We start from the raw sequence: 23,983 nt of genomic DNA, 5'->3' as shown, positions 1-23,983 counted from the left end.
GGTAGAACCCTCAGTCTGCTATGTATCTCTAGACCTGGGGACCTGAAGACCCCAGTTTAAGAAAAATCTGACCTAGAACACATCCTTAATAACAGTTTTGCAGAAGGATACAGAAAATCTTGATAAGATTGTTATTTAATTGACCTTAGATAAAGGGCAGATATACAATTATAAATGAAATTACATCTTTGTGAAGCAGAGAAAGGAATTTGTGAAGGAGCTTTGATAGAAAGAAATTTCAACCTAATTAAGTTTTAATTATATCATTTTATAACCCTTACCTCCACCCCTTTCTAGGTTTCACTTTCAGCTATTCCAGTTCTTCACCTCCTACTCTCCCATTGGTTGTAAAATAACATACTAAAAGAAAGCCTTATACTATAGTTTTCTTTTCTCAATCCTCACACTGTTATTCAAAGAGAGACTGATAAGTAAGGTTAGAGTTTCTCCCTTTTCTAATCCAAACTGGCATGGGAACAAAGTCCTTGGGCATCAGAAAGTTATATCCACCCAAAAGATAAGAAATGTTTTACTACAGGATTTAGATCATACCTTCAGTGAGTCTGTTCTTGAAAAGAAAATAAACAAACACTCATTATATCACCTCTTTTTGCCTTTCTGGACCCAGAGAAGCTGAGGGTTACAAGAGTCTAATCCCAGTTTATGTCATTAAGTGACGGAGTTATATACATCAGACTAGAATATAAAGATAGAGTAGCCTTAAAAAATATCTGTAATTATTTTATTGCTACTGCCATGAAGAAGCCATCAAACAAGCATTAAATTACCCACATTCAGTCTAACTTTATGAATAAGAGATTCTTAAGATGGTTCATATTTCTCATCCTATTAGGGAAAAAAGAAAACTTGTTCATTCAAAATGAATAGCTAGTTTATTCAAAGTACTAAAGAGTCTAAAACAACGCAAATGTTTGTCAACAGAAGACTGGATGAATAAATTGTGATTGATTCTTGCAACAGGCTACTATTCATACTAATATACACTTGATACTATAACATGAGTGAATCTCAAAGCCTGTTGAGTGAAAGAAGACAGACACAAAAAATAGGTACTATACAATCCCAGCAATATGATGGCCTAATTAATCTACAGGAATAGAAATAAAATTAGCGGTTTCTTTTGACTTTGAAAGAGCAACTAGAAAGGTACACAAGGCAACTTCCTGGATACTTTCTATATCTTGGTTGCCAAGTTTATACATTTGTCAAAAGTCTTTTTTTTTTTTTAAAGATTTATTTATTTGACAGAGAGAGTACAAGCAGGGGAAGGGGCAGGCAGAGGGAGAGGGAGAAGCAAGCTCCCTGCTGAGCACATCTTAAAAAGAAAAAGAAAATTCTGGTTCAAAGTAAGACTATATAAATTATAGGCGAATTCAATCTAAATTTCAGAAATTCCTTTATTCAGTAATAGCAACTAACGTTTTAAAAATAGTTGCAGTGAAAGTGCCTGGGCATTGTGCTAATCAATTACCCTAATAGCTAGGAAAACCCTATGATGTAAGTACTAGTATCACCCCCACTTCACAGAGTTTTCAAAGAAACGAAGAATCTTTTGCAATGGCCTGAAGCACTTCTTTTTTTTTTTTTTTTAAGATTTTATTTATTTATTTGACAGAGAGAGAGATTACAAGTAGGCAGAGAGGCAGGCAGAGAGAGAGCAGGAACCAGGCTCCCCACCGAGCAGGAACCGGGATCATGACCTGAGCCGAAGACGGAGGCTTTAACCCACTGAGCCACCCAGGCGTCCCCCGAAGCACTTTTGTTAGGACCCACGTGCGGCTGACTTCCAAAGCTCAGGCTTCTACCCATAGTGTACCTTGAATCCCAAGTTGCGCATTCTACTTTGCATGATTGATGGTTTTCTGAGATTCTTTGTGGTGCTCACTTCTGGCCCCAACGAAGTCGAACCCTATCTTCTAACAATTGTTTTACTCTTCCACCAAAGTCGCCTATCCTGTCAGTCCTTTTAGTGGAGTCCTAGCCCACCCTCTGACCCTGGTCCCCTAAAAAGTCTCGTCCCATGAGATCCTCGTGCCTCAAGAGTCCCTTCCCCTCCCACCTTGGCAAACACAGCAGGACCCTATACCCTCATACCTTGGTATGCCTGAAGAGTTGGTCCCTTCAGACCATGACCTCCTACCAGGGCCCCAACTCCTTAGACAGGTGATTCTAGCAGAGCCGTTCCCTCCGGCTCTCGCCCCCCAGAGTCCTCAGACTCTGTTTTCCAGCACAGCTGAGATTCTTGTACCCAGAAGACAGCAATACCCCTCACAAACCTTTGCAGGCACTTCTCCCTACAAAGGTCCCATCCCAACCCCTAAGTAAGGGCACTTCTCTACCTTTCCCTTTCCAAACTTCTCCCAGAATCATGCGCTTGTTTTTTCCTCTTCTTCCCTTTTTCTGCTTCTTATTCACGCTCCCCGACGTCCCCCACCACCTGGTGGCCGGGTTTCAGTTCCCGGAGCTCCCCCAAAACTTACCCAACGTCCTCTCTTCAGGAGAATTGCGATCCCAAGCGTCTCCGCGCTTTACCTCTCACCTTGGTTCCCTCGGGCCCTCTCGCTAGGCGCTCCCTCCACTCGCCCCGCCCTGAAAGCGCCGTTCAGCCAGTCTTTGCCCGAAGCCCCGCCTCCTCCAAACCTATTGGCCACCACTCGAAAAAGTCCCGCCTCTTCAGCTTCCAGTCCTCCTCCCTGCCCCGCTTCCCTTGTTTTCATTCCCCCTGTCACACGAGGCAGTGGCAAACCCAAGGTGGGAGGGGCGAAGTAAAGGGAGGGACGGGGGGTGCGGAAAGAGGGCGGAAAGTGAAAGGCATAGAGCGCCTCTCTTTCCCCCGTCTGACTCGGTTCTCTACTGCTCCGAGCGGCCGTTGTATTGTGGGATCGCGGCGCCGTGCAGGAGACGGCTCGGAACCACAGGGGAGCCCACTCACTAGCGCCTCCTGTTGTCCGTAAGGCTACCCTGCCATTCCTCGGAGCCCAACTCCGTCCACCCCCCCATCGCCTCCTCCTCCATCCTCCAGTTCAAAATGGCGGCGGCGGCAGCAGCGGCGGCCGCGATGGCTCCTCCGGGTTGCCCGGGTTCGTGCCCCAACTTCGCCGTTGTCTGCTCTTTCCTGGAGCGCTACGGGCCGCTGCTCGACCTGCCTGAGTTGCCGTTTCCCGAGCTAGAGCGAGTGCTGCAGGCGCCGCCGCCGGACGTCGGCAGTGGAGAAGGTAAGCAAGGGGCCCGAACGCCCGGCGGGAAGCGGCCCTGGCACGCTTCTTCTCTCCTCTCTTCACGGACCTCCCGGGCCTTAGCGGCTCTGTCCTTCCCCTGGGGCGCAGCTCCGCCCGGCCCGGATTCTCCGCCCAGCCCCCAGGGTCTTGGGCAGTGGGGAGGCGGGGCAGAGACCCCCTAGGGCCACTGGGCCCGGTGCCGGGCGGAGGTGGGGGCGTCGCAGGCTAGGTGTCGGCTGGGGGCGTGGAGTGGTCATTGTGCTGGTCGGCGGCCTCTGGGACTGTTCTCCGGCGGCAGTGGCCGGTCCTCCACCCCTTCTCCCCCTGGGTGGCGGGGGAAGGGGAGCGCAGGTTCCGGCCAGCTTTGCGCTTTTCTCCTCCTCCCCTCCTTTGCTCCTTCCCCTCCTCCCACCATCCTCCCCACCATCTCGGGGGAGGCTGGGCTCATCTTCTCGGGGCGCCCCTTTCTCTCCCTCCACCTGGGTGGGCGGGGGCCAGCGGACACTTCAGCTCTCCCTCTCTCTAGTGGGAACTCCCCCGAGAGAGTCGCTCTCGTCTCTCTTCCCTTCCCCTCGAGGGCTGGTTTAACCCCCAAAACTCCTTCCTCAGAGTAGGGAGGTTTGCTCCTCCCCCATGGGAGGGGGTCCTCCTCCATTCTCGCTTTGGGGGTCGAAGTGGTTTCAGCTTCTCCACTTTGGAGGGTAGAGGGTTAATTTTTCCTCCCCCATAGTTTTCCTCCTCCCTCTCCCACCTCCCCCAAAATAATAGAAAAGCATCTCCCCACTTTTCTAATCCCTTCCCCCTTCATCTTGGCAGCAGGGCTTAGGGGAAGAAGTCGCCCTCCCATTTGCAGGGTGGGGTGGGGTGGTTAGTATGTAGGCTGGAGGAGGGGCTCAGACGGAGGGGGAAACAGTTGAAGAAGGTGCTTGTTGCTCATGTTTCTCTCTCTGGTGCTGCTGGTCTATTATTGGTGTTCGCAAGTGGTGCTCCTTCCACATAAGGCCACCGCGCGGGTGCAGGGCGCATGCTCTGCCCGGCCCCATTGAAACTTCCTGCTGCTGCTGGTTCTTTCGCTGGAGCATCTCAGCGCTGTGCCTGCTGCCTCCAGCCTTTACACTGATCGCGTACACTCACCCCTTATTTATTCCCGATCCATGTCGCTCGTTTCCTGGCATATTTCTTCCTTCAGAGGAGGTTTTTTTTGTTTTGTTTGTTTCTTTTTTTCTTTCTTTCTTTCTTTTTTTTTTTTTTTTTCCCCTGTGTTCTGAGCATTGCCTTTACATGGGAACAGCTCTTGGCTGGAGAAGAGACGTTTTCCAAATAGATTTTTTTTTTTTTTTTTGGTCCGTATTAGGTTGCTAAAGTGAGCTGGGTATTGTATAGGACAGATAGCTATTTCCGTTCTAAGAAAACAAGGTTGCTCTTCAGTTCTCAATGGAATTGAAGAAGTTTGTTAGCCGAATGTATTTACATTTCTAGGAAGGGTCCAGGTGTGAAGTTTTTCAAAATAATAGCTTGTAGAGTAAATGTTGTTGGCTACTAAAGACTCAGGTTAATATAGCAGTTATGGTACAGGCCTATATCTCTTCTTACCAACAGCCCAAATCTCTACCCTTAACAAACTGTGGCATACAACAGAGTAGGAGTTTTTGTTTGTTTGTTTGTTTTTTGGTTTTTTGTTTTGTTTTGTTTTTAAATTAGAGCGAGAATCCGGGAGCAAGGGGGAATGGCAGAGGGAGAGGGAGAAACAGGCTCCCTGCTGAACAGGAAGCGTGACAAGGGACTCGGTCCCAGGACCCTGGGATCATGCCCTGAGCCAAAGGCAGACTAGCTGACTGAGCCACTCAGTTGCCCCTAAAAGGGTAATTTTTAAATGTAGTATAAGATAGGAGTGATGAGTTACATTATATAAAGACCTCCTGCGGAATTTCTTTAACACTTAAGCTTCCCAATATAGTTAGTTTATTATCGAATTGCATTTATGTTCAAGTTTTAGAGAAGTAGGCACTGTGAAGTAGGATGCCTTAGTAAATTGCTTTTAGGACACCTTTGGAAGTAATAGTAATATATGTATCTGAGAGAATTTTGGAAATTTGAGTATAAGGATAGCTGGCAAATTGTTTTTGGAATTTGCTTGGACCAAGTTTAAAGGCAGGCGTAGACCTGTGATGGCAAGACAAGTTGTCTTGCCTTCCATTCCTTTTAAGTATTTTGGCCACCGCATTTGGCTTGTTATAGAAGAAAAAATATTAGGGTCAGTTTAATAGTTCTTGTTACCTTTCCATCTAGACTTGAACAGTGGACCGCCAGCTAAGTGAAAAATGAGAAATGTTCTGGGCCGAGAGATTATACCAGTGGGCTCAGCCACTGTATCTATAATAATAGATCTTGTCATAATGTGATTTAAGAATAATTATTAATTAATGCTACACAGTTCCAGATACTTGGCAAATGAAAAGTCTCTGCAGGTGAAATGGCATTACTGTTCAGGGAAAAGATTTTCAGGCCTTTGGTGATGGTTAACCCACTTGTAACAGGTGGATTAAACAACACTGGTCCAACCAACAAGATTTGTACTGAGTCTTTTTGGAAAGGAGTTGTGTACTAGAAAGAATTAAAAGACACTGGTTTTAGCAGGAACACTAATATGTAAGTTGTAGAATAAATTAGTTAATTTCGGTATACCTCGTCTCCTGAGTAAATAAAGACAACATCTCAGGATCAAATGAAATATTTCAAAAATCCTTTCATAAATCTAGCACTTATAGTATTCTTGTATTACAGATTTTTTTTAAAAGGTTTTATTTATTTGACAGAGAGAGAGATAGTGAGAGAGGGAACATAAGCAAGGGGACCCAGTGAGGGAGAAGCGGACTCCCCCCTCCCCTCCCCACAGGGAGCCCAATGCGAGGCTCCATCCCAGGGCTCCATCCCAGGGCCACTGGGACCATGACCTGAGCCAAAGGCAGATGCCCAAAAACTGAGCCACCCCTGTATTACAAATTTTGTTAAAGATGTTTGTGAAATAGAAGTGCATTTGGAATTAAAATGTTAAATTCTTAGCATGTTATGAGACTAAGGGTATGAGCACAGGTATAATATTAAGCTATTATGCTATTTGGGAAAAAGTCCTTGTTACAATCAACTGAGTTTTGCTCTATGTGAAATTGTATTTTTAAAAGGAAGTTCTTAGTGCTGCTGAATCCTAGTTTATAAAACTTGGTTTTTCCTAGTGTGATTGTCCATTAAAAGGTGCTTTTAGAAGTATATTCTTCTGAGTTACCAGTTTAAAACCTTTTACCTAGTCATTTTTGTCATAGGTATAGTAATATTATGGCATCCTTTGAAGGAGACTGTAGTTCTCTATATTGTCATTGTTTAAGCACTTTATGATCTTTTCCCTAAAAATTTGTTCATAAGTTTTTATTTGACATTGTGACTTCAGCTTAGAATGTTTATTTGGTTTAAATGTGAATGATTTAATAACAACTGGCATTTATTGAGCATTTACTATGTACAGATATCATCTCATTTGTCATAACTGTTCTTTGAGGTTGGTACTATTACTCCTGTTGGGCAGGCATAGATTAGTTTCTATGTCCAGTACCCAAGATTATACAATATCTTGATTTCTTTTCTTTTCTTTTTTTTTTTTTAAGATTTATTTATTTATTTTAGAGGCAGGAGGGGAGAGAGTGCATGTGCTCACTTGTATAGGGCGGGGAGAGGGAGAGAGAGAATCTCAAGCCAACTTCTGGTAAGCGTGGCGCCTATCTTGGACCTCTGTCCCAGGACCTTGAGATTATGACCTGAGCCAAAATCAAGAGTCAGATGCTTAACCAGCTGAGCCACCCAGCACCCCTAGAATATGATTTCTAACCTAGGTCTGTCTGAGTCCAGAGCCACAAAACTATATAATACTTGCTAGGGGCCATGTTCCCAACACTACACTAAGATACCCCAGCGTATTGTCACCAACTTACAGAGGTGCCGTGTGGTTGTTCAAATTTTCAAAGAACATATAGCAGTACTTGACATCTGTTGGTTGCCAGGTAAATTACTAGCTTCCCATAGTTCCTGATTTGAACATTAGATTGTGCTACATTCCTTTGGATGACGTGTCTTTGTGAAGTTGGATTTTTGGAGGTTGCTGTGACAAAGTGTAAATACTACGTGAAGATCCGTGAGAAATAGGAAGTAAGAATAGCAGTGTCCAATTTCATTCCAGGGTTTGAGAAGTAGTGCATTGCGTAACCATAATATGCATTCTGGAAGTATGTAATTCTGATCATTTAAGAATGAAGTAAAAACTTTTTTTTTTAAGCTAAGGTAGATGAGTTTTTCAAATCACTACTAACAACTTGATAAATGAAATTGTTAGTGTTTCTTGGCCTAGTGCTGTTTTGAAAAAATTACTGAAATACTGAAGGTGTTAGGAACTTAGAAAGCTTGGGAACTGGTGCTCTAGAGATTATCATTAAGTTTTGTGGCCAGAAAGGAAGGAGTACTATGTCCATTTTGACTTTATTTTTCAGGGAAGACAACCAAGATGGAGAGATTGATTTCAAGGGTATGTAGCTAACCATTAGTCTATTCAGACCATACTTTTTAGAGTCCTCCTGTATTCTGAAACTGTCGGGAAAATTTAGATTTCTTGTTGCTATAAGTTAGAATAGGAAAAGAATGTGCTAACTGAAAGGTTTTTGTTGTTGTTGTTGTTGTTGTTGTTTTAAGATTTTATTTATTTATTTGTCATAGAGCAGGAGCAGGGAAAGGGGCAGAGGGAGAATTCAGGCTCCCCACTGGGCAAGGAGCCTTATCTAGGACTTGATCTCAGGATACTGAGATCATGACCTGAACCTAAGGCAGACTCTTAATTGACTGAGCCACCCAGGTATCCCTGAAGGTGTTTTTGTTTTTGTTTTTATTTTTAATTTTTTTTTTTTAAAGTAATGTCTATACCTACGGTGGGGCCCGAACTCATAACCCCAAGACGCATACTTCACCTACTGAGCCAAACACCCTGAAGGTGGTGTTTGATCCCCACTCCCTCTTGGTCTTCTTTTGCCCTCCTAATTCTGTGCTCTGTATGGACTTCTCCAGCTTCTGCCTGACTAAAAGTGGATGATTGGGAGGTGTGAATACAAGAAAAAATGGACATTGTCTTTGTGGGATTACTAACAGCCAAGGCTCCCAAGTGTCTTTGCTCTCCTTAAGAGGACATTCTTTTTCAAGAGGAATATGCACTTTTTCATTCTTTAAAAGTAGCCTTTGTATAGCCTTTGTATAGGTTGAAAAGTTACTTATATCTAATAACAGTCTTAATTAGTAAGGTATGTGTGGATAATGTGTTATGATTCCCTTGGTTGGTACTATGGTTGACTGAGTTATTTGTACAGTATTAATAAGTTGAATCATTTGTTTTGGGTTTGATTTTTTTTTTCCTTAAGATTATATTTTACCAGTGCACTTTTAGTTTCGGTTTGTTTTTTGCATTTTTAAATGACTTAACAAACAGCTCTTACAGTCAAATGTCAAGTACAAAAGAATGTACCTTTTATGTATAACTGGAGTTATGACCGGGACTCCCACTGGTGCTAATTGAATCATGAGACAATTGTTTTTAGGTGAATTCTGCAAAGCAGAAAGATGACTTTACCGTAACTGGAGCCACTATATGTTGCTTTAAGCAAAAGATCTTACCAGGTACACGTGCCAAGAGTTGCATGGATATAACAGTGGTAGAACATTAATGGTAGCATTGCTGGAACCAGAGCCTCTTTTGGTTGAAAATATCCAGTTATGGTTCTTCCACTTTTGAATAAAGTGATATTCTTTAGACATTTATTAGAAGGAAAGAGAGATGTATATTTCTTTTCCATCATTTTTGGTATATCACAGAGTTGAGGTATCCAAAAGTTGTGGAGGTTTGGAGGGAGTTTGCTGGCATTGTCCCAGGACAGGATTTTTCTGGCTAAATTGGGTTTGTTAGACCAAACGGATTTACTTATTTTTTAATTGCTAAGACATTTCCCTTGAAATTTGTCTGTGTTTTAAAATCTCTGCTTGAAAGGTAAGCGTTTAACTACTTCATTTACTTAATATGTGTACTGAGTATCTGCTATATGCTAAGTACTGTAAACATTTTAGGGATTATTGTTTAAAAACACTAAATGTGGGCTTTCTTTTAAGGATTTTCTAATCTAGCAAGAAGTAGCTAAGTAGAGCTTAACTTAAAATCACTATTCAAAGGCCAATTTTTTTCCTCTGAGATTTTATCAAGTGCAGTAATAGTCTATGAATTCTAACCTGTAAATTAATAGACTAAAAATATCTCTATGGCAATTTTATGGTGAGATGTACAAGCACATGCAGTGTGGAAAAGTAAGAACAGTTCAGGCCCAAAGTACATTTTAACCTGACTCATATATTCGAGGAAGATATTTATATGTGTTCCTGGTTTTAAGAAAATTTCTTTGGCTCTTTTCCTGATGAATATAATCGTAGTATGTTATGCCTTGGTGGTTTTTGTTTTGTTTTGTTTTGTTTTTTATTTATTTATTTGACAGACAGAGATTCCAAGTAGGCAGAAAGGCAGGCAGAGAGAGAGGAGGAATCAGGCTCTCCGTGGAGCAGAGAGCCTGATGCGGGCCTCTATCCCAGGACCCTGAGATCATGACCTGAGCTGAAGGCAGAGGCTTTAACCCACTGAGCCACCCAGGTGCACCTGTTTTGTTTTTCTTTATGGTAATGCCATTATAAAGGGTAGCAGAGTATTTTCTATTTTTGTGTGTATATGTGTGTTACAATTTTCATAGTATCAAGTAATTGCTTGAGAGAGTAATCTGGGGCTTCATTTAAATTTTATTTGTTCTTTCAACAAATGGTAATTGATTACCTACTATATTCCAGGCACATTTATACTCTGGGGATACATTAATGAAAAAGATATGATTTTTCCTTCAAACTTGCCATAGTTTACTGGCAAAGATAGACAACGAAGCAGTAAGTTGGATTTTTAAAAAAAATTATATGGACAAGTAATATGTGCACTTTGTAATGATGTATATTTTAGCGAACTTGTTTTAAAATTTGTTTAGCCCTCTGTTTATTCTATGCCCTTTCCCCTGTATTTGTACTGTTTATCTTAATCATATTCTGAATGATAGGATTATAGGTTTTTCTTTTTTTTAATTCACATTTCATTTCTTGTGCTAATTATGTACTTCTTTGGTAGTAACCTATATATATATATATATTTAAAAGGAGTCTTCTATCAAAAAGTGAAATGGGTGAAGGTGGTTAAAAGGTACACATTCCCATTTACAAAATAAGTAAGTCATGGAGATAGAATGTACAGATGATGACTACATTTTTTTTTTTTTTTTGATGACTACATTTAATAATACTGTTTTGTATATTGGAAAGTTGCTAAGAGAGTATATCATAAAAGTTCTCATGAGAAGAAAAAAAAATTTATAACTGTGTGTTGTGATGACTGTTAACTAGGCTTTTGTAATGATCATTTTGCAGTGGATATAAATACCGAATCATGTTGTATACCTGAAACTAATATATTTTTTTGTCAACCAGAACTTTTTTAAGAAGTTCCAAAAAAGTCGTCCAAGGCTTTTTATAAAAGGAAAATTGAGTTGCTTCTTTTATTTACTTTTAATTCTGAATTACCTCTCACTGTGATTATTATCATCATCCACTTAAGTCACCTGGTTCAGAAACTGAGGGACCATCTTACACTTTAACCTCTTGCATACTTTCTACTTCCAAGTTTTGAATCTGTTTTTCCCTTCCTTCCTTCTCTTTCTTTTTCTGTGTGACAGAGAGAAAGAGGGGAACAGCAGAGGGAGAAGGGAGAAGCAGGCTTTCCACTGAGCAGGGAGCCTAATATGGGGCTTAATCCCAAGACCCTGGGATCATGACCTGAACCAAAGGCAGACGCTTAACCAATAGCCAGCCAGATGCCACTTCAATCTATTCTTTATCCTCTTTTATATTCAGCCTCAGTTTTCTATCATTGTTGCTGTTGTTTTACTCATGCTGAACTGGTTGCAGGTCTCTGAAGATATGAAAGATTATTTTGTACTTTATGCCTTTTCCTCATCCTCCTACTTGAGTTGAATATTGTCTCCCCATCTTCCCTTGCCTGCTCACTGTACTCCTACCCATCATTAATCTGCTCTTTAAGCATCAGGTGCTTTGGGAAATTTTTCCTGCTGCTTTTCTGAGTTAAATTAACCACTTGGCCTCCTCACCCCACATGAGCTCTTTTTTTTTTTTTAAGATTTTTATTTATTTGTTTGACAGAGAGAGATCACAAGTAAGCAGAGAGAGAGAGAGGGAAGCAGGCTCCCCGCTGAGCAGAAAGCCTGACGCGGGCCGAGATCCCAGGACCTCGAGATCATGACCCGAGCTGAAGGCAGCGGCCCAAATAGATTTTATAGAACAGTGCTTGTAAGCACTTACAGTCTAGCCTCCTTTCAAGACTGTAAGCTCCTTTCTTTTTTAAGAGGAAGGGAGAAGGGGGAGGGGAAGAGAGAGGGAGAGAGGGAATCTTAAGCAGGCTCCATGCATAGCACAAAGACCATGTGGGGCTTGATCTTGGGATCCTGAGATAATGACCTAAGCTTAAATCAAGAGTCAGAGGCTTAACCGACTGAGCCACCCAGGTGCCCAGAAACAGTAAACTTCTTGAGGGCAGGAATAAATGTTTATGAAATGAATATTATTTCTAAGTTCATTATAGGACTGTTCTATTCTAAGCCTTTTTTCTTTCTTTTTTTTTTTAACAATTAAATCTTATAAAAACTCTTAAGTAAACGTTTGCCAAACAGGGAAATGAGATTCTTTCCATTGCTAGTTGGAAGTAATTGAGATATTGGTTAGTGCTAGCATGTGAAGTGACCAGATTTCATGTCCCATTTCATTAGATGTAATAGCGTATTTAAAATGAATGCATGAGGGCATCTGGGTGGTTCAGTCAGTTAAGTGGCTGACTTCAGCTCAGGTCATGATCCCAGAGTCCTGGAATTGAGTCCTGTGTTGGGCTCCCAGCTCAGAAGGGAGCTACCTTCTACCCCCTGCTCATGCTCTCTCTCGCTTTCTCAAATAAATGAAATATTTTAAATAATATTTTTAAAAAATCAATTAAATGAATGCATGTAGGGACGCCTGGGTAGCTCAGTCCATTAAGCACCAGACTCTCGATTTCAGCTCAGGTCCTGGTCTCAGAGTCATGAGATTGAACACTGTGTAGGGCTCTGTGCTCAGCTGGGAGTCTGATTCTCTCCCTCTGTCCTTCCCCACCTTGAATGCTCCTGCATGGGTACGTGTGTGTGTCCTCTCTCTCAAATAAATAAATCTTAAAAAAATGCATGTAATTGGAAGTTAAAACCTAGTCTGTGATAGTCTAATGTAGGGGTGGGCAAACTGTACCTTATAGGCCAAATCTGGCCCATTGATTGTGTTTATATATAAAGTTTTATTGGTGCACAGCCATCTAATATGTTTACATGTTATCTGTGGCTGCTTTCACACTGAAATGGCAGAGGCAAGTGATCATGGTGGAGAACATATAGCCTGCATGACCAACAGTATTTTCTGGCCCTTCACAGGAAAATTGCTGATCCCTATTCTAGTGAAGGGATAGAATCAGTGAAGATGGAATTCTAGTGAAGGTCTCCGTCAGGATAAGGTTGTATAAATGGTGATGCCATCAGCTTAGGTGGGAAGGTAGAACTTAAAATAGTTATTTACCAGTTCATTATAGGACTATTCTAGTCTGAACCTTTTTTTTTTTTTTTAAAGGTTACTCAGGGACAGAGGGTTGGGGAGAACATAGTAGAGATTACTAGTATGTAGAACTGCTTACTAGTAGGTAGAACTGTGTCTTGAGCATTAGTTTTATTAGGAAAGTGCAGAGTGTTGGTTTATAAAGCTTTGGCACTTAGAATGTTAGGTATGTCAGGGAATTCTATTTATTTATTTACTAACTTACTTATTTAAATTAGTAGGCTCCGCAACCAACATGGGGCTTGAACTCAGGACCCTGAGATCAAGGCGCATGCTCTGCTGACAGCCAGCCAGGCACCCCTCAGGGAGTTTATTTTGATATTTGTATTCCTTTTTTCCTGATCATCCTCACAGTTAACTATGCAAATAAGTGTAATTGCCATTTCCTCAATGTTCAAATATTAAAAGTCTTTTAGGGAAAAAAATTAGAATGAATTACTCCAAATTGTAGTTTCCTTTTGGTGTTTGAAATTTTGGGGTAGAGCAAGATTGTAGCACATTGGAGAACTTTGTCTAATAAGAAATACAATGGAGTTTAATTTATACTCCCATTAAGCTCCTGCCAAACTTTTCTTTATTAGAACCGTGAAAGAAGCCATCTCCAGTAGTGCTAACTGGGCTGGCATCTGAACCCAGACATTCCGTAATGTTACTTATTTTAGAGATTTCTTTGTGTGTGTTTCCTATAAATTTTGATTGTTACCTACTGGTTTATCCTTGTCTTTTCATCTTCATGGCCTTATTTTATAGCCCTTTATCTTTTCTTCTATGTTTAACTGATTTGATTCATCATGAGAACTATGTCTTACCCTTTTTCCTTTCTATTTTCCCTTATTTTGGACCTCAGTTTCCAACTTTAAGTATCTTTTCCATTTCCATATTTTTTAGAACTAAGGATAAATTATATAAATACAAATATGAGGGGCTTTGGAGTATATGGACTCTAACATAATTTTCTAGGTTAAATAACTGCCTTTAGTAATAATTTTACAGTTATTAGAGCTTACTGTTGAGCCAGGCTCTATAGTACAGTCTTCTACCAAGATTACTTTAAATAATCCTCACAACTGCTCTGTTCTCTTCACAGATAAAGCAACTGAGTCTTAGAGAAGTAAAGTAACTTTCCTGTACTCACACAACATGAAAGTGTTAGAGGAACATTTGATACAAAGATAGTTCATAGTGTTTAGGAATTTAAAAATGGGTAAATCTGGCTTCAGAGCCCTGGTTCTTAACCACTCACTGTACTGTCTGTCCCCTCAGTTATGATTTTAGGATTGTAATGTAATCCTCCGTACCATGGTCTTGGTCTGAACACTGAGCAATGATTTGAACAATTAGGCTTCTTCTTCTTCTTTTTTTAAAAGATTTTATTTATTTATGACAGAGAGAGAGAGCGAGAGAGGGAGCACAAGCAGGGGGAGCTGGAGAGGGAGAAGTAGGAATGTCTGTTTTAATTTACTTGTCCTGCTACTTCTTCAGATTCTGTCTTTAAGTCTGTTTTGCCTGGTATTAGTATAGCCACTCCAGCTGTCTCTTGGTTACTCCTTTGCATGACATATCTTTTTCAACCTTTTTTTTTTTTAAATTATTTATTTGACAGACAGAGATTACAAGTTGGCAAGAGAGGCAGGCAGGGAGAGAGAGGAGGAAGCTGGCTCTCCCCGGAGCAGAGAGCCCGATGTGGGCCTCAATCCCAGGACCCTGGGACCATGACCTGAGGGGAAAGCAGAGGCTTTAACCCACTGAGCCACCCAGGAGCCCCTCTTTCATCCTTTTAACCTCATGTCTCTTTGATTATAAAGTATGTGTCTTGTAAACAAAATATATTTATATCATGTTTGTATAGTCATGTTTGTATGAATCTAATTATGCAAGGAATTATAAAGAAGTATAACTGCTGTAAAAGAGGAGGTACGTTGGGAGTATAAAAGAGCAAGTACCTACTTTTGTCCCAATGATATAGCATCACTGTAGTCAGTATAGAAATTTGAACGGTTGACTAGGAGATGGATAAGCATTCCAGGTAGGGAAGAACCTGAGAAAAGGCACAGATTGTGTGTACAGTACAGGAGTTGCTACCTAACTTTAGGCATTATGTTTCTAAAAGATTTGTGGTTGATGAACTTCAGACCATTTGAGAAAATCCAATTATGACAAATGAATTATAAATGCCTTAGCAGGGGCGCCTGGGTGGCTCAGTGGGTTAAGCCGCTGCCTTCGGCTCAGGTCATGATCTCAGGGTCCTGGGATCGAGTCCCGCATCGGGCTCTCTGCTCAGCAGGGAGCCTGCTTCCCTCTCTCTCTCTCTGCCTGCCTCTCTATCTACTTGTGATCTCTCTCTGTCAAATAAATAAATAAAATCTTTAAAAAATAAATAAATAAATGCCTTAGCAGTATTTTTCTTTAGTTTGAAGGAAAAAACATTAAAGCCAACATGTCAGTGACTAACTCTAAATTCTATGAAGATTTCATTTTGCCTTATTCCCTTTGTTTCTATCAGAACTTAGCATACGGGGGGGCGCACCTGGGTGGCTCAGTGGGTTAAGCATCTGCCTTCGGCTCAGGTCACGATCTCAGGGTCCTGGGATCGAGCCCCGCATCAGGCTCTCTGCTCAGCGGGGAGACTGCTTCCTCCTCTCTCTCTGCCTGCCTCTCTACTTACTTGTGATCTCTCTCTGTCAAATAAATAAATCTTTAAAAAAAAAAAAAAAAGAACTTAGCATATGGTAGATGCTCAAATGTTAGTTGAGTGAATAAATGTCACATATTTCAAATTAGAAATAATGAGTATTTTGATGTAGTTTTTAGTTTTTTTATCCTTTTTTGCTAGAGATTTGTCAGGGTGCAACTCCCATTTCCTTTTGGGTATTGCTTATAAAGAAAAATACTGCTGAATCCCCCCCTCCATTCTTCTTCCTTTTTTCCTTCCTTCCTTTCCTCCCTTCCTTCCTCTGCTATTTCCTTCCAGGTCTTCATCATCTTGGTTTATAATAGTACCTGAAGTGGAAAATCTTTGCGTAATCTCTCAATTTCTTTCTTGGATCATATGGTTATACGATGTCTTCACTGCATGCTAAAATACATGTGTTAACCTCTGTCTTCTAAGCTTATTACTTTTTATAGAAATCTCAGAAGATAATTTTAAAACCCAGTGTTTCTTTTATCTTTTTCAAGATAGGTCAAGGAAAAGTCATTTACTTTTATGCTATTTACCTTTCTTAATTAAAAGAAAATTCCCAGCCCTTTTTTTTTTTTCCCCGGAATTGTCTCATATCTTCTCCACTATGAGTCACCTGAAATTCTTACTTCTAAAAGTAAAATTTGGGGCACCTGGGTGGCTCAGTGGATTAAGCCGCTGCCTTCGGCTCAGGTCATGATCTCAGGGTCCTGGGATCAAGTCCCGCATCGGGCTCTCTGCTTAGCTGGGAGTCTGCTTCCCCCTCTCTCTCTGCCTGACTCTGCCTACTTGTGATCTCTCTCTCAAATAAATAAATAAAAATCTTAAAAGTAAAATTTTTTGAGTTGTTGGAAAGGTAGTGGGTAGTATGAGGGCGGGGTCATTCAGCCCCAGGTCATTATTATAGAATTGGTGAGGTATGAATTGGGGCACTGGCTATGGAGAGCTAGAGAAGTTCCCGGGTTTCTGGCATAGAGAGTAGGTAGTTAATATTTCCATTTATTGAAGAAAGAAATAGCCAGACAGGTGCAGGTTTTATGGGGGAAAGGTGTGATTCTCTGTTGTAAAAATTTCAGAATTCTAATAACACGTATGAGCACTATTAGAAAAACTAGCCATGTTATTTTATAGCTTACTAAATGCTTACTCTGAATAAACAGATAATGCCAGTCTATCTTATTTTACAGATCTTTTGGTTTTTGTGAATTATTTAAGCTCCTGTACCTGTATATACTATACATATGTTAAATATACATGTACTGTTTTGTTAAGGACAGTTTTTTATAGTTTCTTATTTATATACTTAAGATAATTAAAATGAGCTTTATTAAACTGTCTTGCCAATGGTTGTATTCTTTTATAGGTAAAAGTTGTATTCTTTTATAGGTAAAGCTTTCTATAACTGAGTAACTCTGTCATTTTTATTTCCAAAAAAACCCATAAAAGTATTTGTTAAATTGTAGAGATTGCTGTGTTCTCTTGTATAAAGATTTGATAGCAGTTGGACATATTTTCTGTTCCCCCTTACCTATGAAGAAACAAATGGAAATTCATATAAACTGAAATGCCACCTTATAGGGAAAAAGGAATGTCAGATAGATAGTGTGGATTGAATCTATTATATAAATGAGAAACATACAAGTAAACTGTATAAACAGTAAAACAGTAAACTGTGTGTCATTTGTGTGAGTTTTGATAGTTGATGAGTAATTCTTTTTTTTTTAAAGGTAATAGGAATAACCAGAGTTATTTAAAAGTTATTAAAAAGAGTTATTAAAAAAACAACTTTTTAAAAAAAATATTTTATTTATTTGACAGAAATCACAACTAGGCAGAGAGGCAGGCAGAGAGAGAGGAGGAAGCAGGCTCCCTGCGGAGCAAAGAGCCCGATGTGGGGCTCTATCCTAGGACTCTGAAATCATGACCTGAGCCGAAGGCAGAGGCTTTAACCCACTGAGCCACCCAGGCGCCCCTGATGAGTAATTCTTAATTAATTTTGAAAGATTCTCTAGCAGAAATGTTTGAGCTGTTTTCTGTTTTCTAAGTGACTCTTTTCCCACTGTTATGCGTGCTATTAGACACCATGTGGTAACTCAGACTTATAATGTTTCTTAAGTTATAATTAAACTCTGGTTTTTCGCCATTTAATTAGTGAGAAATATCTCCACCATCTTGAAAAACAAAATGTTACCACTTAAAGAAATTACATATGCTTTTTTTTTTTTAAAGATTTTATTTATTTATTTGACAGAGATCACAAGTAGGCAGAGAGGCAGGCAGAGAGAGAGGGGGAAGCAGGCTCCCCGCTGAGCAGAGAGCCCAAAGTGGGGCTCAATCCCAGGACCCTGGGATCATGACCTGAGCCAAAGGCTTTAACCCACTGAGCCACACAGGCACCCCTACATGTGCTTTTAAAGCTAGAATTATCAATAATGTAAACAGTCTATCTATAAGGAGGTTAATAATGCGAGATTTTTCTCCCATTTCCTCTAAGGTTGATGCTTAAGTTGCTTTAGTTGTTAAGTTGATAAGTAAGTTCCTTTAATAATTATAGTATTATCAAGCAATATAAGAAACTTTACAGGCTCCCTCCCTGACCCTGCCTCTCAGTCCCACACACAACTTGTTTTAATTACCTGGGATTTTAGTTTGATATTGTCAGTTATTTATTTTTATGTTTTTTAGCAATTATTTAAATCAGACTTTATATTTTAGTAATTTATGTGCTACCACTTTTTTTGGTTCCCACTTTTTTCTTTTTAGATTCATTCTTTTTCTGTAGTACATTCTTTTTCAAACAGGGTTTCTGAGTGGTGAACGTTGAGTTCTTGCATGTCCAAACTTACTTTGCACTCTGATCTGACTCCCCATTTAATGTACAGTATTCCAGTGTTCAAATAATTTCCCCCTCCAGAACTTTTACAATATAGCTCTTTTATCTTCTAGCACCCGCTGTTGCTGATAAGAAATCTTTCAGTCTGATTCTTGTTCTTTTGTAAGTGAGCTTCTTTTCCTTTCTGAAAGATTTCTGAAAGATTTTCTGAAGTGATTTTATTTTAAATCCCGGGAGTTCTGACATTTTCTAGGATGTACCTTTTTCCTTCAGTTGCTTTGCTTTTGCTTTTACTTTTTAAAACATTAAAATTACAGATTTATTTGAAGCCCTCTATGTATTACTCCTGTTCTGATTCTTTTTCCTCCATTCCCACAGGCAACCACTGTCCAGAAATTTGGAGTTTATTATTCCCATGAACACTTTTATACTAACGGTATATATTTATGAATCAATAAACAGTACATAGTATGGATTTACGTGCTTTGAAACTTTACATGTGAACAGTATAATACTGTACACATTTCTCTGCAATTTCCTTTATTCCCCCCTCAACATGGTTTTTAAAAAATATATCCATGTTGATCCATGTTGTTTTATTTACTTTAGCTGCTACATAGTATCCTGTTACATAAAAGTACTGTAATTTTTAAAAACTGGTGGATATTTAGGTTTGTTTTATGCTGTTTAAAGTAAAGCTGTAATGAATATTCTATCAGCTTTGCGCAGAGTTGGAATCTCTGGGCTGAGGGTATATAAATTTTTGTTTTAGCTTTGATGTAGCCTAGTTGTTTTCCAAAGTGGCTTTTATCAGATTATATACTGCCATCGGTGTATGAAAGTCCCATTCATCCAGATATTCAGCAGTTGATATTGTCAAACTTTTACATTTCTGATAGTGATTGTGAATTAATTATTTATTATTGTTACAAGGTTGAACATTTTTCAGGTTTTTTGGCTATTTGGTTTTCCCTTCTGTGAATTGCCTTTTTATAGTCTTTCCCCAGTTTTCTTTATGGTTGTCTTTTTTTTTTTTTTTTAAGAGTTTATTTATTTGACAGATCACAGGTAGGCAGAGAGGCAGGCAGAGAGTGAGAGGGAAGCAGGCTTCTGCTGAGCAGAGAGCCCGATGCAGGGCTCCATCCCAGGACCCTGAGATCATGACCTGAACCGAAAGCAGAGGCTTTAACCCACTGAGCCACCCAGGCGCCCCTCTGGTTGTCTGTTTTTATTGATTTGTAACAATTCTTAATATTTTTCAGGTGTCATTCCTTTGTGATTTTTTTTATTTGCGATGTAAACGTCTCAATACTGCTTATCTTTTTTTATTCTTTTTTATAAAAAAAAAGACTATTTTTTTTTCCATTTTATTTTTTCAGCGTAACAGTATTCATTCTTTTTGCACAACACCCAGTGCTCCATGCAAAACGTGCCCTCCCCATTACCCACCACCTGTTCCCCCAACCTCCCACCCCTGACCCTTCAAAACCCTCAGGTTGCCCCAACCTCCCACCCCTGACCCTTCAAAACCCTCAGGTTGTTTTTCAGAGTCCATAGTCTCTTATGGTTCGCCTCCCCTCCCCAATGTCCATAGCCCCCTCCCCCTCTCCCAATCCCACCTCTCCCCAGCAACCCCCAATTACTGCTTATCTTTTATAATATTTTTATACTATCTCTTGTTAATCTAAATTTTTAAATGTCAGGGTTGTATAATTGTTAATCTTTTTTTAATGTTTATACTTTTTATATCTTGTTTAAGAAAACTTTCTCTTTATGATTCTGAGATCATAAGATACTCATCTGTTTCCTTTTAAACGTTTTTGGTTTTCAAATTGTAATATTAAACCTCTTGCGATTTACTTTGGTGTAATGTGTGAGGGGTTCCTCCCCTGCAGTAATTTGTAAGCCACTTCTCACATACTAATTTTCACATATATGTGGATCTATTTCTTGGCTCTCTGTTACATATTAGTGCGTTCTTTACACATGGTTTTACTTACTATAGCTTTAAAGTAAGTCCTTCTATTTGCCAAGGCAGGGTCTCCTACCATGTTCTTTTTGAAATGCACTTGGTTATTTTCAGCTCCTTATAGTCTCCTGTGACTTTTAGAATGTTTGGACTGGTTGGATTTTATCCTGATGTACTGTAGTACTATGCAGTTCTTACTCCAATCACTTGGAGGTAGTGACAGATGCCACAGGCTTAAGGGCGTGATCACCAACAAAAACTACCTCCATTGCAGATGCCAGCCACAAGTTCCTGCAGTCTGCTTCAGGTTTGATAATTTGCTGGAATGACTCACAGAACACAGGAGAGTGCTATACTTAATGATCATGGTTTTATTTTAAAAGATAAAATTTAGGGGCGCCTGGGTGGCTCAGTAGGTTGAAGCCTCTGCCTTTGGCTCAGGTCATGATCCCAGGGTTCTGAGATCGAGCCCCGCATCGGGCTCTCTGCTTAGCGGGGCTCTCTCTTTGCCTGCCTCTCTGCCTCCTTGTGATCTCTGTCTGTCAAATAAATAAATAAAATGTTTAGTTAAAAAAAATAAAATAAAATTTAGAACTAGATAAAGAGACACATAAGGTAAGGTCTGGGAGGGTTCCAACATAGAGCTTCCATGCCCTCACCCTGTGGAATCCCGGCCTGTCAGCCTCCCGGTGTTATCAGTGTATTCACCTGTCAAGAAGCTCTTTCGAACTTCAGTGTTTAACTATTTTTGTTGAAGTTTTTGCCCCATGACTGAACTTAATCTTCAGTCCCTCTTCCCTTTATGGAGGTGGGGCTGATATCACTAAACTCTTTAGTATCTTTACTTGTATTTTGTTGATGGTTTGTGTCCTTATTCACAAAGGTTACTCTTCTCTAGTTTTACTGTGCTTCTTTGTCAGGTTTTGGTATCAGAGTGATACTGACCTCCTAGAATGAGTTGAAAAGTGGTCATCCTTTTCTGTGTTTTGGAAGAGCTTGAGAAGGATTGGTGTTAATTCTTTGGTAAATGTTTGTAGAATTCACCAGTGAAGCTATCTAATCCTGGATTTTTCTTGAGAGAAGTTTTTTGATTATTTAATCTCTTTACTTTAATACCCTATGGGTATTCAGATTTTCTATTCTTGGGTAAGTTTTGGTAGTTTGTTCCTTGGAATTTGTCCATTTCATTTAGGTTGTTTAATATGTTGGCATTCAGTTGTTCATTGTGTTCTTTTAACAATCTTTTTATTTCTGTAAGGTCATTAGTAATATCCTGCCTTCATTCCTGACTTGAGTAATTTGAATCTTATATTTTTCTTCATCAATTACTCTGAAGGTTTGTCCATTTTGTTCATTTTTTCAAACAACCCACTTTTGGTTTCATTGAGTATGATTCCATTTCTGTTAAATATCCAAATTAGGCACACCCATAGAGACTGAAAGTAAATTAGTAGTTGGTGGGAGTTGAGGTGGGGGGAATTGCAAGAGGTGAGGTTCCTTTTAAGGTTGATGGAAATACTCTCTTAATTAGGTAGTGGTGATGGTCATACAATATTGTGAATATGCTATAAAAGCATGGAATTGTACACTTTAAAATGGCTAAAATGGTGGATTTTATGTTATGTAAGTTTTATTTAAATAAAATTTTTTTCAAGATTGAATTGATTGCATAAATATGGGTCTATTTCTGCACCTTGTGTTCTGTTTCATGATCTATTTGTCTATCTTGAGACCAGTATCACTCTGCCTGGCCTCAGCTCTCGCTTGTAACAAGACTTGAAGTCAGGTAATTTAAGTCCCCCAACTTTATTCCTCTTTTTAAAAGGTGGTTTGTTTTTTTTTTAATTTTTATTTTTTAAAGATTTTATTTATTTATTTGACAGAGATCACAAGTAGGCAGAGAGGCAGTCAGAGAGAGGCAGGGGAAGCAGGCTCCCTGCTGAGCAGAGAGCCCGATGCAGGGACTTGATCCCAGGATCCTGAGATCATGACCTGAGCCAAAGGCAGAGGCTTTAACCCACTGAGCCACCCAGGTACCCTAAAGGGTGTTTTAGCTATTTTAGTTCCTTTCCATATGAATTTTAGAATAAGTTTATCAATTTCTATAAGGTGTTTCCTGAAATTTTTATTGGGATTATGTTGAATCTACAGATGAATTTGGGCAAAATGATACCATAAGACATTGAGTCCTCTGATGCATGAACTCCATTCATTTGGATTTTATTTAATTTTTCTTGGCAGTGTATTGTAGTTTTCACTGTATAGGTCTTCTATAGCTCTTGTCACATTTGTCCCTAAACATTTTGGTTTTTTTTTTAATGATAATCTAATTTATTGCTGATATATAAAAACCTAATTGGTTTTTTGTGTGTCAATCTTGTATTCTGCAATCTAACTAAACCTAGGCATTTTAAACAGCTTTAAAAAAGTGACTCTTCATGAATCATCATGTCATCTGTAAATAAAGACAGTTGTCTTTGTTTCTTTGTTTCTCAACTGGATACCTGTGATCTTTTTTTTTTTCCTGCGAGAACTACACATAGAGTAATGAATATAAGTGGTGGTCATGGACATTTTTGCCTTTGTCCTGATCTTAGGCAGAAAGCATTCAGTCTTTCACCACTAAGTCTGATGATAACAAGATTTTTCACTATGCCCTTCCTCAGGTTGAGAGAGTTCCCTTCTATTCCGAGTTTGCTGAGAGATTTTATCAGGATTGCATATTGAATTTTGTCAATATTTTTGGGATATTTGAGATGGTTATGATTTTTCATTTTAAGTTCACTAATATGGCAAATTACAATGATGGATTTTTAAAAACCAGCCTTATATTTCTGGGGGGGATGAACACCACTTAAGTCGTTGTGGAATGAATTGTATCTCCTCCATATGTATATTTTGAAGCCCTTACCCCCAATGGAACTGTATCTGGAGGTAGGGTCTTAAGAGGTAATCAAGGTTAAATGAAGACATAAGAGTGGGGCCCTAACGTGATAGGACCGTGATCTCTTAAAATAACTGGAGAGGAGATCTCTCTGTCTTTCTGCCATGTGAGAACACAGTGAGAAAGTGATTGTCTGCAAGCCAGAAGAGAGCTCTCACCAGAATTTGACCATGCTGGTACCCTCATCTTGATTTCCTGCCTCAAGAACTGTGAGAAAATAAATTTCTGTTTTAACCATGCAGTCTGTGGTATTTTGTTATGGCAGCCTGAGCAGACAAAGATAGTCATTATGAATTACTCTCTTTATGTATTTGCTGAAATTTGTGTTAAGTTTTCATCTGTTTTCACAAGGGATATTGCTCTGTAGTTCTCTTTCTTTTGATGTGTTTCTGTGATTTTCTTATCGGGGTATAATATTGGCCTCATGGAAGGAACTGTGAAGCATTTCCTCCTTTTTGATTTTCTGGAACAGTTTGTGTAGAATTGGTATTCTTTAAATCTTTGGTTTAAT

The 23,983-nt window shown here is 39.6% G+C and overlaps 2 protein-coding genes across 3 annotated transcripts in view; one reads left to right on the top strand and one right to left on the bottom strand.

The window, feature by feature from the left end:
• The window catches only part of AAMDC (adipogenesis associated Mth938 domain containing), a 40,302-nt gene extending 37,688 nt beyond the window's left edge, over positions 1 to 2,614 (bottom strand). Inside the window, exon 1 of the mRNA XM_046015030.1 lies at positions 2,502 to 2,614. The gene's annotated coding sequence lies outside the window, so the exon portion shown is untranslated. The remainder of the gene's footprint in view (positions 1 to 2,501) is intronic.
• A 213-nt stretch (positions 2,615 to 2,827) lies between these two features.
• Positions 2,828 to 23,983, top strand: part of RSF1 (remodeling and spacing factor 1) — a 159,369-nt gene continuing 138,213 nt past the window's right edge. For both annotated transcript variants that reach the window (XM_046017677.1, XM_046017676.1), the window contains exon 1: positions 2,828 to 3,236. In XM_046017677.1, coding sequence (XP_045873633.1) covers positions 3,050 to 3,236 — 187 coding nt within the window. In that variant the 5' untranslated portion in view covers positions 2,828 to 3,049. The remainder of the gene's footprint in view (positions 3,237 to 23,983) is intronic.

The sequence above is a fragment of the Meles meles genome, chromosome 8 (assembly GCF_922984935.1).
Source record: "Meles meles chromosome 8, mMelMel3.1 paternal haplotype, whole genome shotgun sequence".
In the NCBI taxonomy this organism is placed as follows: Eukaryota; Metazoa; Chordata; class Mammalia; order Carnivora; family Mustelidae; genus Meles; species Meles meles.
This window is presented reverse-complemented; position numbering and strand designations above follow the sequence as displayed.